Source organism: Poeciliopsis prolifica, unplaced genomic scaffold (genome assembly GCF_027474105.1).
Source record: "Poeciliopsis prolifica strain line A6 unplaced genomic scaffold, Auburn_PproV2 SCAFFOLD106, whole genome shotgun sequence".
NCBI lineage: Eukaryota > Metazoa > Chordata > Actinopteri > Cyprinodontiformes > Poeciliidae > Poeciliopsis > Poeciliopsis prolifica.
The window spans coordinates 392,501-409,934 of record NW_026562481.1 but is presented as its reverse complement, the minus strand read 5'-3'; the positions used below and the strand labels follow the sequence as shown (position 1 = coordinate 409,934).

The 17,434-nt window shown below is 48.1% G+C and overlaps 2 protein-coding genes across 2 annotated transcripts in view; both read right to left on the bottom strand.

Moving 5' to 3' along the window:
• Window positions 1-6,026: 6,026 nt before the first annotated feature.
• LOC129354206 (TBC1 domain family member 12-like) lies at window positions 6,027-15,670 on the bottom strand. The gene is given in 16 exon segments (XM_055023730.1): window positions 6,027-6,126; window positions 6,200-6,458; window positions 6,712-6,821; window positions 6,931-7,059; window positions 7,159-7,230; window positions 7,341-7,435; window positions 7,517-7,600; window positions 7,689-7,795; window positions 7,861-7,978; window positions 8,050-8,132; window positions 8,208-8,320; window positions 10,392-10,521; window positions 14,422-14,548; window positions 14,551-15,036; window positions 15,039-15,232; window positions 15,234-15,670. Coding segments are annotated over 16 exon segments (2,313 nt in total). The 5' UTR covers window positions 15,365-15,670; the 3' UTR covers window positions 6,027-6,051.
• LOC129354228 (stonustoxin subunit alpha-like) overlaps window positions 15,372-17,434 on the bottom strand; it is a gene marked incomplete at its 5' end in the record, with an annotated part of 4,735 nt that continues 2,672 nt past the window's right edge. The window contains one exon of the mRNA XM_055023745.1: window positions 15,372-15,473. Coding sequence (XP_054879720.1) covers window positions 15,372-15,473 — 102 coding nt within the window. The remainder of the gene's footprint in view (window positions 15,474-17,434) is intronic.

Here is a 17,434-nt window from a genome sequence, read left to right as displayed (position 1 = left end):
AACACCAGGGGTGGCACATTCAGCCGCTGACGCTGCCAGCCAATCGCCTCGTCTCGTCTGCCTGTCACCCTGCATCATAGGGGTCAAAGGGCGCTGTGGCTCCCAGTTAATGAGCCAGTGGCACCCTGCGTTCCCCCCAGCTCAGTGAACTCCCAGAATGCAGTGGGAGTTGGGGATGAAGCAGATAAAACAGGAGAAAGGTAAATGTTCTGGCGATGTGCAAAGTTTCCGTCGGACCCTGAGAGCCGGCGGTCCACCTTCAAACACGCAGGAGTTTAGTTAGAGAAATATGCGGCGAGTTTCCCTCGGTGCTAACTGTTCACCCTTGTAATCAGATCATGCTTGCTGAGGGGTCAGGAACAAAGACATGCAAATTGTAATTAAATGTGCAGCACTGGGCCGGGGCCCGTTTGATCGCTGAGCCCTTTCATGCCCCCTAATCACTGCTGACAGCCCCTTCCAACAGATTCTGTGACAAACTTCTCGATTCAACTGAGGGGGATTTTTGAACTTTGCTTGTTCCTGCGGCCTTGTCCCCAGGTCTGTCAAACAATCCAAATCAATGACCCAATTGACCACTGGGCCCTTGTTGATAACCTCAATGAGCTCTATGTTGCCATTCATTGTGTCATAGGGCTACATGCCCGCAGCATTTTATGGTAATTAAACTCTGGTTTGGTTCTGAGCCTGAACACAAACACTGGAGGTCCAGAATCACGGGGCGGCTCCGGGGGGATGCAGGTGCAGCGAGAGGACAGAGAGATGCTCCGAGCGCGGGACTTTCCCACCAACATGGCCCCGCGCCACTGGCACACTCATTAGGTCATTACAATAACGAAGGGGGCATTTTCTGTTTTATTAAAAAACTCATTATTCCCACAACAAAGGCCACGTACTGACCTCATTGGTGCCCCTGTTATCTGAATATGCCTTTATATCATGGAGCGTCTAATTGCAACTCGGCGCCTCGCAGTTTCCCTCCATCCGACCCGCCGGTTTCCGCTCCGCGAGGAGTGAAAGGAGAGCTAAAGAGGATCGGCCCTCGGGGGCCACTGACCTAATGGGAAACCGGCTTGAGTTCCTGCCATTCAGGAAGCTCCTCTGCAGGTGTAACCCCTCTGACCTTTTCACCTCCGTCTGCAACCCAAATGGGTTTCTGTGAGAAGCCTTGAGAGAAATCACCTCCAGAGACCAAACTGAAATTAAAACCACATCCAAGCCCAGTCCAAAGGCAGAAGTTTGTATTATTATGACAAATTTAATCATATAGAAAATTTGATCTTGTTTAAATGACTCATCAGTGACTGGATCTTACAATGTTTTGGTTTCTGAGAGACGTTGGTAGTTTTTGTCGCCTTGCAGAGGATTTATGGGATGTTCCAGAGATCCTGTGAGGTTTGGGTTTTACCAGAACAAACTCATTATCCACTCTAACATTTAATCACTAATCATAAAGAATACTTCCTCCAAATCTAAAGTGCAACATAATATTTAGTGAGCGCTAAAGCAGCAGCGTGGGATTAAATCTAGGAGTCAGTGGAAGATGAACGAATCCGTCACTTTGACGACGGAAGAGACAAAAACTAGGAGGTTTCACAAAGTTTTGACTCAGGAGGCTGAATTTAGAAACCCAGAGATCATCTTCATCACCTCATCTTCATCACCTCACCTTCATCACCTCATCTTCATCACCTCATCTTCATCACCTCATCTTCATCCTCTCCATCACCTCATCTTCATCACCTCACCTTCATCACCTCATCTTCATCCTCTTCATCACCTCATCTTCATCACCTCATCTTCATCACCTCATCTTCATCCTCTCCATCACCTCATCTTCATCACCTCATCTTCATCACCTCACCTTCATCCACTCCATCACCTCATCTTCATCCTCTCCATCACCTCATCTTCATCCACTTCATCACCTCATCTTCATCACCTCACCTTCATCCACTCCATCACCTCATCTTCATCACCTCATCTTCATCACCTCACCTTCATCCACTCCATCACCTCATCTTCCTCATGTCAGAAATTATTATTAAACAAGTTGCCGTCTAAGAATGGATGGAAGCAGATCTGAGAAAACGGTTCAGACCTCAAATGAAATGATTTCAGATGGATGAAAATGCAATAATTGCTGCTTTTTAATTTCCACCTGAATTTAGATTTGAACTCTCAGTGGACGCTTTAAACCTGCAGAGGTTGAAGACGGACGAACTGAAAGGAAACAGGATGGAGTGATGAGTGGAAGAGGAGGAGAGACTGAACTGAGAGAAGAAAGGGTTCAGCAGGAGAGATGAGTGATCAGTCATCAATGAGTGATCAGTGATCAATACAGGACAGGAAACGACGTGTTGAGCAGCAGGCTCCTCTTCCTCCTCTTCCTCCTCTTCCTCCTGGTTTCAGAGAAACCCTCTCTGACCGTAACGGTCCAGCAGCAGATCAGCTGCTTCTCTCTTCATCTCTTCCTTACATCAGAACTGAAACCTGATCAGCACCATCAGGTTGGCGGTCGATCAACACTTGGATCCAGTGATAACAGCTGCCAGGTTTAGTTTCTGCACACCTGGAACCAGAACCTGAGGTCATTCTGAAGGTCTTGACCTGGATTTGGGTTAAAACTCCAAGCTTTTACTTTTGACTTTATGTGAATGAAGCTTGAATTAGACGTTTATCAGCAAAGCCCTGACCTGGATCGGTTGTAAGGATTAGAGTCTTGATCTCCCAGTCTTGATGCCTGACTTGTCCCTAAACGGCTTCCAGCCTGACATGTGGAGAAAAACTCGACCTGTGGAGAAAAACTCGACCTGTGGAGAAAAACTCGACCTGTGGAGAAAAACTCGACCTGTGAACCGATGAGCAGATCCATCACACGTTCATGAAGCGGTGTAAACACATCCGTCAGGTTTCCCCTCCGCTGGGTTTTTTCTGCTTCCTCAGCCTCATCCGCTCTATGCCAGGCAGCTCTCCTTTGCCCTGACCTCCCCGCCTCCTGCTGGGGCATCTCAGAGGCCCTCAGGGGCCCCGCTGGGCTCCTTCTTCCTCTCCGGCCCCGCCTCTTCAGGAAACACCTCAGACTGCTGCCAAATAGCGGCCCGGGCCCCATGTGGGCCCCGCTCCTCGTCCTCTGCAGGCCTCGGAAATGCCTGAGGCCCCCGGGCCGCCGTGGGGCCCGTCACAGCGGGGCCCGTCACACGCGTTTGAATCAGATACAGATCTGCAGCCAGCAGCTCAGCTCTCCAGTGACGAGTTTGATCTCAGATCAGAAGAGCTCAAACCCAGACGTGACGATTCTGTAGTTTCTCTGAGGAGAAACTATTTTTCTAGAAAAAACTGAGAACAGAGAGACTTTTGTTCTGAGCTGGAAAACAAAATGAAAGGAAGGAGAGAAAAACATCTCCCAGTATCTGCTCTGAACTATTTCATTCATTCATAGATCAGCAGCAGAGCCGTGAAGAAGAGGATTGTTAAAGCAGGTCCTCTGGCTCCACCTTGTGGCAGCAGCTGCATCCTGCAAACTGCTGCAAACTTCCCACATTCTCCAAATCAAACTGGAAACAAGAGAATCCAGCAGAGAGCAGAAAACACAGAGCAACTAATGAGGAGCAGCTGGAGTGAAATGATCATGACTGAAGGAAAATTAGATGAAAAATAATGTTAGAACTGAAACCAAGTTCCTGTGGGTGGATTCAGAGCTGCTTTTATCCTCTGACAGGTTTCTTCCTGTTGAATGAGTTTTTACTCTCTACTGTCGCCGCATGTATTCTCAGTTTGAGTCACAAGTGCTTGTCAGATGTCGCCCCCTGCTGGTCAGGGAGGAGATAGTGCTGCTTGTGATTGCATTGAAATGACTTGTGTTGTATAAATGAACATAATTCCTGTTGGGCTACATGAACAATCACTGAAGCACAGAGATTTTTATTCATCAAGGTTTAATGAAGGAATGTTGGTGGTCATAATGTTTTGTCTGATAGAGGCCAGTCCAGTCAGATTGCTTAGATATTTATTTACACATCAGACGAGAGGCGCCTTATGAAAAAACCTTTTTACAGTTTATTTACATCAACTGTAAGGCATTATGGGAAAACAGCTCAACAACAATAACATAAAACAGCTGATAAATAATAAACATGTTGATGGAATAAGTTTACTTTGACTAGGACACAAAGTGGATCCAGTTAGTGGAAACAAGCAGAGACCAGAACCAGAACCAGGACCAGAACCAGAACCACAACCAGGACCAGAACCAGAACCGGGACCAGACCCAGGACCAAGACCAGGACCAGGACCAGAACCACAACCAGGACCAGAACCACAACCAGGACCAAAACCAGGACCAGGACCAGAACCAGGACCAGAACCAGAACCAGGACCAGAACCAGGACCAAAACCAGAACCAGAACCGGGACCAGAACCAGAACCGAGACCAGAACCAGAACCGAGACCAGAACCGGGACCAGAACCAGAACCGAGACCAGAACCAGAACCGGGACCAGAACCAGGACCGGGACCAGAACCAGAACCGAGACCAGAACCGGGACCAGAACCAGAACCGAGACCAGAACCAGGACCGGGACCAGAACCTGGACCAGGACCAGAACCGAGACCAGAACCAGGACCGGGACCAGAACCGGGACCAGGACCGAGGGAAACTAATCTGGGTCCGGATCGGTTGTTTTCCCAACTGGAGGAAAATCTTTATGGATTTTAATCGTTTCAGTTTGAATAATTTAATAATTTACGGCGTCGAGGATCAGGAAACAGTTTGATACTTTCTGCTGCCGGAACCGAAGGTCCGTCTGGTCGGGTTAGTGCGGATCCAGAACCGACACGAAGCGGGTCGATCCGGATTCGGATCGACTCACTCTTTGGTCGAGTTTTATTTTGAAAGAACCACTTCCTGCCTGAAGCTTCTAGTGTTGAACAACCAGGTTCTGGTTCTTTACCTCCAAACAGAACCAGAACCACCGACATGTTCCTGGAAACACGGACTCTTCCTCTGACGCTCACCAGGTGGGAAAAGGTCAAAGGTCAACATGGAACGATGTGGTTTATCTGGTTCAGATGTGAACAGGAACCGGATCAGAACTTCACCTTGGATTTAAATGTTCCTCACAGTTGGGCCCGGTGGTTCTGCTGGTCCAATCGGGTCCACCTTGTCCCAGCAGAACCTCAGGCTGCAGCGTCGGGTCGGACCGCGGAGTCTGAACCCGACTGACGTTTGGGTTCAGAGAGCGAAAAGGAACCATAGAGGAATGGACCGGAGCGGAACCACGATCCCGACCAGAACCAGGACCTGGACCAGAACCAGGACCAGAACCAGAACCAGGACCAGAACCGGGACCAGAACCAGAACCAGGACCAGAACCGGGACCAGAACCAGAACCGGGACCAGAACCAGGACCAGAACCAGCAGGAGTGTTTGGACCTCCTCTGCAGCTCGGTGGGAATGTTGGAAACCCAGAATCAACGTTCTGCTGGTGATGCCTTCAATGAACGGGGAAACAATCAGATGTTTCACCATCTGACCCGCTGATGGGATTAAAACCACCAGAACTTGTGAATCGGATCCGTTTGACTCTCTCGCTCTTCCTCGGGTCACATGACCTCCGGTGGCTCCGCCCTCCCAGCCCGACTGAGCGGCTGCTGCTGAACTCTGGAGCAGGAGGAGCTCACAGTTTTACTCCTGGAAGGCGACCAGCAGGCGGGTCAAACAGAACCAGAGGGCGGGTCAAACAGAACCAGAGGGCGGGCCAAACAAAACCAGAGGGCGGGTCAAACAGAACCAGAGGGCCCGTCGGGTTGGTTCCGCTGGGTTCTGCAGGAATAAAGTGCTGAGAGGAAATCAGGATCCAGAGGAAGAAAGCAGCACATTCTGATACGTCTGAATCCTTCATCTGGGATAAATACTGCTAGAGCCGATCCAGGAACCCGGAGCAGCAAGGGGAGAGGAACCGGACCGGAGAGGAACCGGACCGGAAAGGAACCGGACCGGAGAGGTTCTGGAGCGGTTACCCGGCCAGCGGAGGGAGCAGCAGGTCAGCGTTAGCTCCTGAGAGCCGGGCTGCTGGACTTCTCCGCCTCTCTGACGTTCCCGTCCTTCATCACGGCGGAGAACACCTGCAGACAGGAAGCAGGAAGTCACACAGGAAGTGGCTCCGGCCGGCGTGATTCTGCGGGAATCGGAGCGGACCTGGGCCCAGCGGCGGTTCCGGCTGACCATGTGCGTGTTGGCCATGGCGGCGAACAGCGTGTGCGGCTGCAGGTCGTCGGGGAGGCGCGTGAGGAACTGGGCGATGTGGATGAAGTCCATCTGCAGCAGGACGTCCTGGAAGAGGCGCAGGATCCCCAGGCCGGTCCGGAACAGGCTCTCCTCGCCGTCCCGGCAGAACACGTCCCAGACCCGGCACGCCACGTCCAGCGGGAGAGACTTACTGTACAGCGTGAAGATCCTGGACGCACAGGCAGGGACGTTCAGAAATAACCGCCTCATTCTGGTATTCTTCTAAATGTTTTATAAAAGTTTATGACGTATTTTAAATGTTTTTGGTTTGGAAAAATAAACTTTTTCTCAAAATAAGTTGTAAAATAATAATGCTTAAAAACTGGAATGAAAAAACTTTAAATATATAAAAAGTTTTAAAAAATGAAACTTTTTTAAATTTTATTTTTCTATAAATGTATATTGAAGATGAAAACGCTGACCAGTCGATCAGGTAAAGGTCAGGGGTCAGGCTGTTGGTCTGGAAGTGGCTGAAGAGTCGAGGAAGATTCTCCTCAAAGAAAATCTCAAAGGCGGTGAAATACTTCAGCATCTGGAGGAGAGCAGAGAGACGGGTCAGTGGGGTTCTGCCGGGTCCTCCCGGGTTCTGCCGGGTCCTCCCGGGTTCTGCCGGGTTCTGCCGGTCTCCATGTTAACCTCACCAGCTCGTGGTCCACCCTGAAGAACGCCATCTGACACGGCTTGTTGAGCAGGTTGGCGAAGGTGATGAAGGCCTCGGCTTCCTCCAGGTTCAGGATCAACACGGCGGCGATGAACGACATGCCCTGGACCTGCGACACACAGAACCGGGTCGGACCGGGTCGGGACACACAGGGCGGCCGCCCAGCGGAGCCCGGCGGAACCGATCCGGTTCCGGAGGGCGGACTCACGTAGCCGATGTCGGGTCGGTAGCAGGTGTAGGCTCCCAGCACGCTGTGCAGCAGGTCGTGGTACGGCCCGCCCTACGGACAGAACACAACCGGGTCAGAGCGAACCGGGCCAGAGCGAACCGGGCCAGAGCAAACCGGGCCAGAGCGAACCGGGCCCGGCGGCGCCACTGCTGGTTCGGTACCTTCTGGAAGATGAAGAGAGACGGGAAGGTTCTGGAGATGTCCAGCTTGATGAGGTCCAGACTGGACTCCCGGTCCGCCAGAGATGCTCCTCCGTCTGCAGAGAAACAGAACAAACCGGGTTGAGGCGGCCCGCCGACCCGGGTCGGAACAGAACCTTCAGAACCAGGACCGGTACCGCTCTCGTTGTCGTTGACCGAGCTCGTCTCGCTGTAGCTCCTCCACTTCTCCTTGGCTCTGGACAGGAAGATCTCATACAGTTCTACAGAGAGAACCAGAACCGGGCCTTAGAGAGCCAGAACCAGAGGAGCAAACAGAACCCAGAGCCAGAACCAGAACCGGGTCGGTACCTGCCGTGATGTTGAGCTCGTTGCCGATGGCCAGGCCCCAGACTCGTCCTCGGACTCCAGGAGGAAGGCCCTGCCACCAGAGGTCCCGGACCCGCCTCGTCCCCTTCCTGAACACACACAGGGTGAGCTGCTGACCCCTGACCCCGCTGACCCCCGACCCCGCAGCACCTACATGGCATCCCAGTGCGGCAGGATCTCGTTGTTCCAGACCACCATGGCGCTGGAGATGCTGTCCTCCTGCCGGTATCGCTCCTTCATCTGGCGCTTCTTCTTCTGGGCGTCCTTCATCTCTGGAGACAGGAGGTCAGAGGTCAGGACGCTGCACCTGAGAGTCCTGGAGGTCAGAGGTCAGGGAGCTCACCTCTCCTCTTGGCTCCGGCCACCATCTCCTCGTATTCCAGCTTGTGTCTCTGCGTCTCCTCCAGGGACTTGGCCGGCAGGTTCCTGGGGACAGACGGAGGACAGTCAGCTGAGCGGGCCGCCGTCATGGCGACTCACGGCGGTTCTGGCGGGACTCACGACGGCCGGTCCTCCAGAATCAGAGCGGTGGTGGACAGAGGCTCAAACTCCAGGTTCTTTCTCCTCCCTGCAGCCGAGGGGCGCTGTGGACACGGCGAGTCCTCGTCCTCCTGCTGAGGACAGAGACAGACAAGAGCTGAAACCCAAGCGGTTCTGGACGGAGACACCAGAGCGTCCTGCATGCTGATGAGGACACGTCCAGCTCCTGATGAATGGACGTGTCTGTAGCGGAACAATGGAGGCTGATTCACAGGAGGACAGCTGACCGCCGACAACAGCATCCTTTCATAACGCCGCTTCCCCCTCCAGCCAGCAGGGGGAGGCAGAGGAGGACAGGATCAGCCGCCTGTGGCTGGGTCTGACCAGCAGAACCAAGGTCGGGGTCCAACCGGGTCGGGGTCCAACCGGGTCTTTAAGGAGAGATCGTCCTTCCACACAATTTAATGTCTGAAAACTGTTTCCTTTTTCTGCAGGATGTGATTAGAAACTGAACCAATAATCAACCTGATCATTATTTTCCCTTTTTCTGTTTTTCTCTCATTTTTCCTTTTTATTATTTCTGTCTTCATCTCGTCTTGTTTTCCTTTCTTGATCTCCTTCTTTCTCTTTTTAATTTTCTTTTCTCTCCTTCCTTCATGTCCCTTTTCTAATTAAAATCATCTTTTTCTTTCCTTTGTTTTTTCATTTTTCTGTTTTCTCTTTTCTTTTTCTCCTGTTTTCCTTCATTTTGTCCTTTATGTTTGAACATTGTGTCTAAATATCGTGTCAGAATTTACACCTCCATTAAAAGGCCTCCAGGCTCAGAGTCTGGTTGGAGTTCTGACCCGGTTCTACGCAGCAGAACCAACAGTTTGGATAAACCCGGCCGAGCTGTCAGTCCAGTCAGTGACTCAGAGAGTCTCAGATGTTTCTGTTTCTTCCCTGGAGTAGAAAACATCTGTCGGTCCTGTAATCACATCTGGGAACGCCGTGGCGGCCGGGAACGCCGCCATCTTCCTCCTCCTCCTCTTCCTCCTGACGTGTCAGCCCCTCTCAGCCAAGACACATGTGGCGTCTGCTTCCCCCGGGTCATGTGACCCGCCAGAAACAGCAGCAGCTGCCAGACGGTCTGAGCAGCAGGAAAAGCCACGGCGGCCATGTTGCTGCTGATCGCCCGAAACACCAACGCAGCAGAGAGAGACAGAGAGAGAGAGAGAGAGACAGAGAGAGAGACAGAGAGAGACAGAGACAGAGACAGAGAGAGAGACACAGGCAGAGAGAGAGACAGAGAGACAGAGAGAGAGACACAGGCAGAGAGAGAGACAGAGGCAGAGAGACAGGCAGAGAGACAGACAGAGAGACACAGGCAGAGAGAGAGACAGAGGCAGAGAGAGAGACAGAGAGAGAGAGACAGAGAGAGAGACAGAGAGAGAGAGAGATGACACCCCCACAAAATCCATTTACAGACCCAGATGAGCCGTAAAAACAGGCGAGAACCGAACTGGACCAAACCAGACCGGACCGCACCGAACCGGACCGGATCCAACAACAGGTGGTCCGGATGAAGAACCAGCAGCAAACTGGTTTCTATGGGGAACTGCTAATAAAATCCAGTTGAGGTTTTTCTGCAGGACCAAACATGAAGTTCTGCAAAAACACAAAATCTCAGCAAGAGTTCTGAGGAAGATTCTGGAGCAAATATTTAGAAACATGTGAAATAAGAAAAAACTCATTTAAAATGAATTCTTCACCACAATGCAGGAGCTTGTCGTAAGTCAATAATGTCTTTACTTGTACATTTTTTAATTTATTATTTTACTAAATTAATTACTGACATTACTCCATGATATAGATTTTATTAATTTTATGGCTATATTTGTGTTATTAATATTTAATGCTTGTCCAATAATAAGCAATCTCTCCTTGGGATCAAAAAAGGATATTCTACCATAATCTGTTTTATTCTACCACAGCATTAATAAAAAAATTAAGTTATAGCTGAAATAATTTGCCAAAACATTTTAACTTATGATAAAAATGTCTTGTTCCCCTGGCAGATTATTTCCCGTATAATTATTATTGTTTTCATCAACATTAAGGAATTATTGACTCAAACAAATATCTATATGCTGCTGAAAGGTAACTTATAAGTTAGTTTTGTATTTTTAAAGTGTAATAAGACATTTTATGTGAGTCCAGACGAACCTGCGGCGGCGTCATGGCCGCCTCGCCGCTCTGCTCCTCCTCTCTGGTCTCTGACTTGCTGAACAGTCGCCATCCTGTTGCATTGTGGGACGCTGCCTTGGACTCTTTGGGTTTTCTAGAAAACAGGCTCCTGAAGGAAAGAAGGAAACTGTTATTAAAGCTGATTTAATTTAAACAATAAAAAACTCCATTTGTCTCCAGTTAATTAAGTTTCCAGTGATTTGATCTCTGATCCAATCAGCCCCACAGGAAACATCAAACCAGCAAAGATCTGTTTTAACTGGAGACGTGTTGAATATCATCTAAACCATAAATATCTCCTAAACATCCACCAGTACAAAATATCCAACAACAAACATCTGGCCTGATGTCAACTAGCTAACTGAGAGCGACTGAAATTCACCGCATTGTTTTCAAAAACAACTCATTTTATTAATCTTTCATTTTATTAATCTTTCATTTTATTAATCTTTCATTGTAGGTTAGTCAGTTAGTGACCAGCAGCTTGTTCCCTAATTAACCAAAGAGAAACCACAATGTCAGTGTGATTATTCCAATTATGTGCCAGCCATTAGCATGTCATTAGCTTGATAATGCTAGGTTAGCATTTAGCTAGCCTGTTTGCAGCGTGATCAGCTTCAGACTTACATGTAAACCTCGACTTATTCTGTAGAACTAGCTTTTTCAAAACTGTATTTTTTTATTTTTTGTTAAATTTTCTCTTTTGAACAAACATTAAAATGTTTTAGTGTTTTGAGTCACATGCAGCTGATTTAATGGAAAACAAGAAGATTTCAGTCAAAGTGTTGAACTGATGAACAGCAGAACAAACTCCACTAGAGGAAATATCTGATCTTTGATCTTTGTTTCTAGATCTCTAATTGTTTCCATTAGTTTTACACAGAACCTTCTTCTGAATGATGTAAAAATGACCCTTTTCTATATTCAACATGTCAATCTGTTTATGAAGAGAGGAATCATCACTGTTGATGTGGGACTGAACCAAACTAGAGAAAATCGTTTCGGTTCCCTGAACAGCAGTGAAGCAACGACTGCGGTTACAAACTCTGGGCCATTTGTGCAGCAGCAGCAGTTTCTGCGCTGATGTTAACGACTTTAGAGGAAAAAGCCGTGAAAAAGCAGTGAGATCAACACTTTTACATTCTCCTCAGTGGAAAAGTCCAGATCAGCTGACAGGAGGCATGAAGAGGAGAAACCAGGAGGATTTATGAAGAACGACACTCAACGCCTCCATGGAAACAGTTTCTGCTCACCACAAAGTTCAGCAGTCAGACGTTTCAGACGTTTCAGAGCGAGCAGCTGATTCTGGTTTCACCTTTCTGACACCGACAGCTGGACTGCGTCCCCAGGTGGATCTGGACCAGGTTGACCTGTAGACGTGACCCCAACACGTTGGAGTCAGTCGGCATCTGTCTGGGTCTCAGGAGGTGACGACCCAGAGGCTGAACTGAGGGAGTCATGTGACCCAAATGAACCAATTAGAGCGATTGGTCTGGAGAAACAACTTCAGGAAACAAAGAGTCCAGAAGTTTTTATTTTATTAATAAGTATCAAGAATTCAGCTGATACTTATTAAACTAACAGAAATCTGTTGGTGATTTCCAAGCGTTCACATGACCTGTGGTCAGTTTGAACCGCTTCCCGAGCTGGTTCAGGTGCGCTAACAAAGAGTTAGCATTAGCTGACGTTGTAAACAAAGATGCTTTGTCCAACAGATGCAGAACATCGTATCAATAAGCCGAACAGACCAGATCCAATGGGAAAAGGAACCAAAACTGACCAGTTAGTGTCAAAGTGTGGGATTTTTAGCTGCTTCCATTCACTGCTATGCTAGGAGGAAACTTTAAGACCAAAATCCCCAAGTTCAAAGTATTCAGGGGCATATTTTACCTGAACAACAATAAATAAATCATGTAATATTTCATGTCTGTCATAACTTTCACAATCATTTATCTTTTGGGAGCTTATTATTTTTAAGTCTATAATGCTTTACATTATTGTCAGAAAAGAAAATGAGAATATTCTTCTACAAACTCTGCTGTATTTAGCTCAGTATAATGGATGGATGTGACTAACGTCTGTTTTTGAGTAAAAACTTGCCAGACGTTTGTGATGCAACTTATTATTATGAAATCAAAATAAAAACATAAAAAGGCTGAGAAGATTACTTTTTGTTCCCATTTAAGAAGAAATCAACTCGTCTGAAATATGACAGAATGTGTCCAAATTTGTGCCGTTGCAGAACTGCAGTGACAGTCCACACAAAACCAACCTGAGGGCCACAAACGGCCCTCGAACCTCGCTTTGGACACCCAGAGCCCGACAGAAACCAACATGAACCCTTCTGTACTTTAACTAGACTCCCGCAGCATCTGTTTCAGAGTGAAGCCAGTGTCGCGTCAACTGGGCTGAACCGGGCCCAAACAGAACCAAGTCTTCCTCTCCATTGTTCCACATGTGGCTGTGATGCAACAAGTGAAACAGAACCGGACCAGAAACAGGAAGTTTGACTCCCTGAGTCAGTTGTTACTGAGTGGAAGGACAGCTGGTCCCACTCAGAACCACAACTGGTTTAACTGGACACCACCAGAACCAGCTCCACCAAGCTCAAACCCAAATGCTGCTGAGTGTTAGTCGGATCAGAACCGGGGCTCCTGAGCCTTCATTCCTCTGTCTGCCTGGATTTCCTGCGGCTCTGTGTCCAGGCAGCTGCTCTGGACCGGGTCCAAACCAGCAGCACTGCTCCGGCATATGGAGATTTAACTCCAAACCTGCCGGTCCCGGTCTGCAGAACCATCTGGTTCTGGAGCTCCCAGCTGCTCCGAACCTCCAGTCCTCTGAATAACTGAAGCTGGTTCTGGTTCTGGTTCTGGACGAATCAACATGAAAATAAAACATTTCAGACGAAACTGAAAAAACTCATAAAATGATTTTTATGGTTCTTCCTTTCACTTCAGTCCAAACTGGCGGTTCTGAATTCGACCAGCGTTTTGGATCAATCATGAGCAGAACAAGCAGGTACTGAACTCGACAGAACCGCCCACTGTCTGGACCGGATTGTTCTGACAGAACCAGGCGGTACTGAAGCTCAGAGGAAGGCTTTTAAACGGGTCGGGTCGGTTCTGGTCTTCATGATCCGATGACTGTGAGCTGCTGAGGAGCAGAGAACATGTGATCGGACCCGGAGCAGAGCAGACGGTTCTGCTCTGATCAAATCAGAAAGTTCTGGTCCAAATGATTATTGATTGATTATTTCCTCTCTGATTATTAATTTAAGGGAAATTAGTTTTTAGAGTTTATGATCTATTGTATTTATTGTTTTTGGTTGTTTTATTTATTTTAAAATGTCTTCCAGTTCCAGAGTTAAATGCTTATTATAATTTTGCATTTTTATGCATTTATTACTGAAAATGATCTAAAATCAAAAATATTATCATTTATTTCAAAAAGTTATTTTATTAGAAATCGTCCAGTAGAACTTGTTATGATGACCGTCCAGTTTTCCCACTGAATAAATTTAATATGTCACATAAATAAACCTGCAGCAGCTGAGCTCTGGAGCAGAGGGAACTCTGGGTCGGTTCTGCAGCAGACACAGCGGTTCTGATGTAGAAACTTATTTCTTGAAAATGAATCCTGATGCCAAAGATAGATGATAGTAACAGCTGATGTTAGAGCAACATTGGACCGATCAGAACCAGAACCAGCTGAACTTCTTCTAAACAACAACAAAGGTTCTGAAGGACCAGCAGCCTTTTCACTCAGACTGGATCTGGATTTTATCCAGGTGGTCTGATGATCAGAACCAGGGGTCCAGACTCTGCAATCAGAACCGGGTCTGGGCTCCTGTTGCAGGAATTCCTGCATCAGTGCAGCGTGGCATGGTTCTGCTGAGGTTCTGGAACACCAGACTGCTCCGTTGGCTGCCTTCAGGTTGTCTGTTACAAATGATCTAGTGCGACTGGGAACCTGGTTCCTGCAGGGTTAAAGGTTAAACCCAGACCTCTACCTGGTGAAGAAGTCCGCGATGCCGAACCTTTTGGGCATCACTTTGAGCTCCGAACCTCCGGTCTCCTCACTCAGCTTGTCCGGAGCGCTCTGCCTCCGGCCCGCCTCGGGGTCAAAGTTGAACCCCCGTCCTCATCAGGGGTCAGCGGGGTGGCGTCACAGCTGCGGGACACGCTGGCTGCGGGGTTGGTCCGCAGACTCCGCGGCCTGGCGGGAACATCCGGGTCACCGAGCGGCTCCTCGTCCTCCTGCCGGGTGTTGGGCTCGGACGGCGGGCTGGACGGGCAGGGCGACGCGGGGCCGGGGCTCGGTTCCGGGGTGGATGGTGGGGATCTGGGGTCGCGGCGCTGCCAACAGCCCGGGTCAGAGTGTCTGTTTACAGGGAAGTAATCGGAACCGGGCCACTCAGAACGGGGACCAATCATGTGCAAACCACCGTTAGCTACTTTCAGCTCCTCCCGGCTCAGATCACACTGACCCAGGTTCTGACCCGGGTTCTGACCCGGATTCTGACCCAGACCCCGGACCGCCGCCTCCGCTCTGCCGGCCACCCCGTTGGACAGGTTGACCCCCGCGGGGGTCCGGTTCGGCCTCTCCGGACAGGAGCGCTGGTCCAGGGGGGAGAAGCGTCTCCATCCTCCTGGAGCGCAGCTGGACCTCTCGCTTCCAGGGAGAACCCGTTCACACCGCCCAGCACCACCGGGCCGGACCGGTACCCGTCCTCCGCAGCGACCAGCATGATCTCCGGGTGTCTGGCTGCGTTCCTCCCGTTGAAATCAACCGGATCCCGGGTCCAGCCGCCGCCCTGACCCCGCTGACCCGGCCAGCAGGCTGCGCTCCTTCAGGGTCCGGGGACCCGGTTTCTCCTCCACACCCACCGGTTCATCTTCGTTTTCGTTCACATCCACAGAAACCGAGCCTCCGTTGTCCTTCTGCGTCTCCATGACCCGCTCAGTCCGCCACAGACGCCTCGGCTCCGGCCGTAAGATCCTCCGGCTCGGTGGGCCGAACTCCGCAGCAGCTTCTGTTGTTCTCCGAGGATCCGGCTACCATCTTAACGGGAGGGACACCACACGGTTACGGGCTCTGACCGGGTCTGCCGGGCTCATGTTGGCTTCAGAACCTGAAGTATTCAGTCCGTGGAGGGAACAGGAACTCGGTGCCGGCTGGAAGATTAATTAAATCCCTTCAGCTTGTTGCTGCGGCAACATTCCTCTGACCGCCCAGCGCCATCTTTAACATTCCCCAACAATGACGTCAATCTGACCCAAATAAGCTCACAGCGACACCCGCTGTTCGCTCTGTGTAACTGCCTTCCTCTGGAGATCACTGTGCAAGTGTCTCCCTCTGCTGGTCACTGTGTGAAACTACAGCAGAAGTACGCTGTGAAATCAGACAGAAATGTTTAGCTTCTTTCATAAGAAAATATTCAACTACAATATTTAAAAATACATACAAATTATCATGCATGTTAAACGTATGAACCATTATTAAGTGGTTAAACTTAATAATGGTTGCAAAAGTATTCATAAATGTCTAAATTCTATGTATTCATGGGGTTTTTTGTGGTACAAAGTTGGGAAGCAGCAGAAATGATTCAACTGTCTCTTATTGGAAACTTTAAAAAGTGTTGTGCATATCATACCTTTATTTTGATAACTCAAATACAGTCTAGTTGCTTCAGAAGTCAATATTCTGTTAAGTAGAGAACATCAGTGACCAAACAGCATCATGGAGACCAAGGAACACAGTGAGACTGTTATATGTGCAGGTTCAAAGCCGGTCTTAGTGAATGGCGCTCTGAATATAAACCATTTGTGTCCAGGATGTGTGGAGTCTGTAGAGATGTTAAAATGAACTTTTCAACAACATTCTAATGAATTGAACCAAAAAACAGATTTGAAACACAAATCATTCTCAAGCCTTCGACCTGCTTTCTCAAAAAGAAGATTCATGAAAATGCAGAACTTTGTAAAGAGAATGGGAGAAGGTTCTGTTATAAGACTTTTAAAAGAACACAAATCAGACAGGAAACATAAACCATAAGCTTCCTGTTTTTAATAATATCACCACAAGTACAAAATGAAGAGGCTGATTTGGAGCTTGAATACATAAACAGCTGCAGAAATATTTCTCCAGAATACAAACAGTTTCATACAATTATTTATTATTTTTAAAGCAAAGTTTCATTATATGACTGATCTAAGTTTCCCTCCTCTTAAGCAGAGCTCAAACATTCCTGAAGTAAAGCTAAGCTTGGTCATCCTCTTTGGTTCTGCACCTACACATGGTGTTCCAGTTCTGCCAAAAGAACCAAACAGCGATACCAGACAGAACCAGGAGAGCCACAGATCTCATCACAACACCCAGAACCTCAGGAATGAAGCTGCAGTGTGGAGGAAAGAGAAGATTCTGCAGAGGTCCGCTCTCCTCTAGTTCAGTTTCTTAAAGTGTTTGTAGAATATTTTGGTGGTTTGGTGTCATTATTTGTATGATGAGCTAACTGCTAAAGAAGCTAACTGCTAAAGGAGCTAACTGCTAAAGAAGCTAGCCGGTTAGCTTTAGTTTAGGTACCTGGTTTCAAGTAACTAGATGCAGCTGTTATCAATTTCTAATTGAAATGCCATTTTCTTTTATGTTTTGTCAAATAATATTCTGATAATAATATTATTTGATTATTATTTACATGCAATGATTTACATTCTCATAGTCAGTATTAATCAGCTGCTGGCTTTAAGCACATTTATTCCCTTGGTAGTTGTTTTTGTGAAAGAAGAATTTACAGACGAGTACTTAGAATTTGTATTTATTTATCTTTATAGAAAACACATGCGCTTATTTCTGTGTATGTTGGAACTTCAATAGTTAATTAAAGTCAATTCTGGACTTGGACAGTCTCTCATTTCATTATAACAGCTGTCCTTCCACGACCCCCTGCAGTGATGACAAACCAGCTTCAGTCTTCATGACACTAATTATTTTTAAAACAATTAATGTCCACGCATTTAAACAGA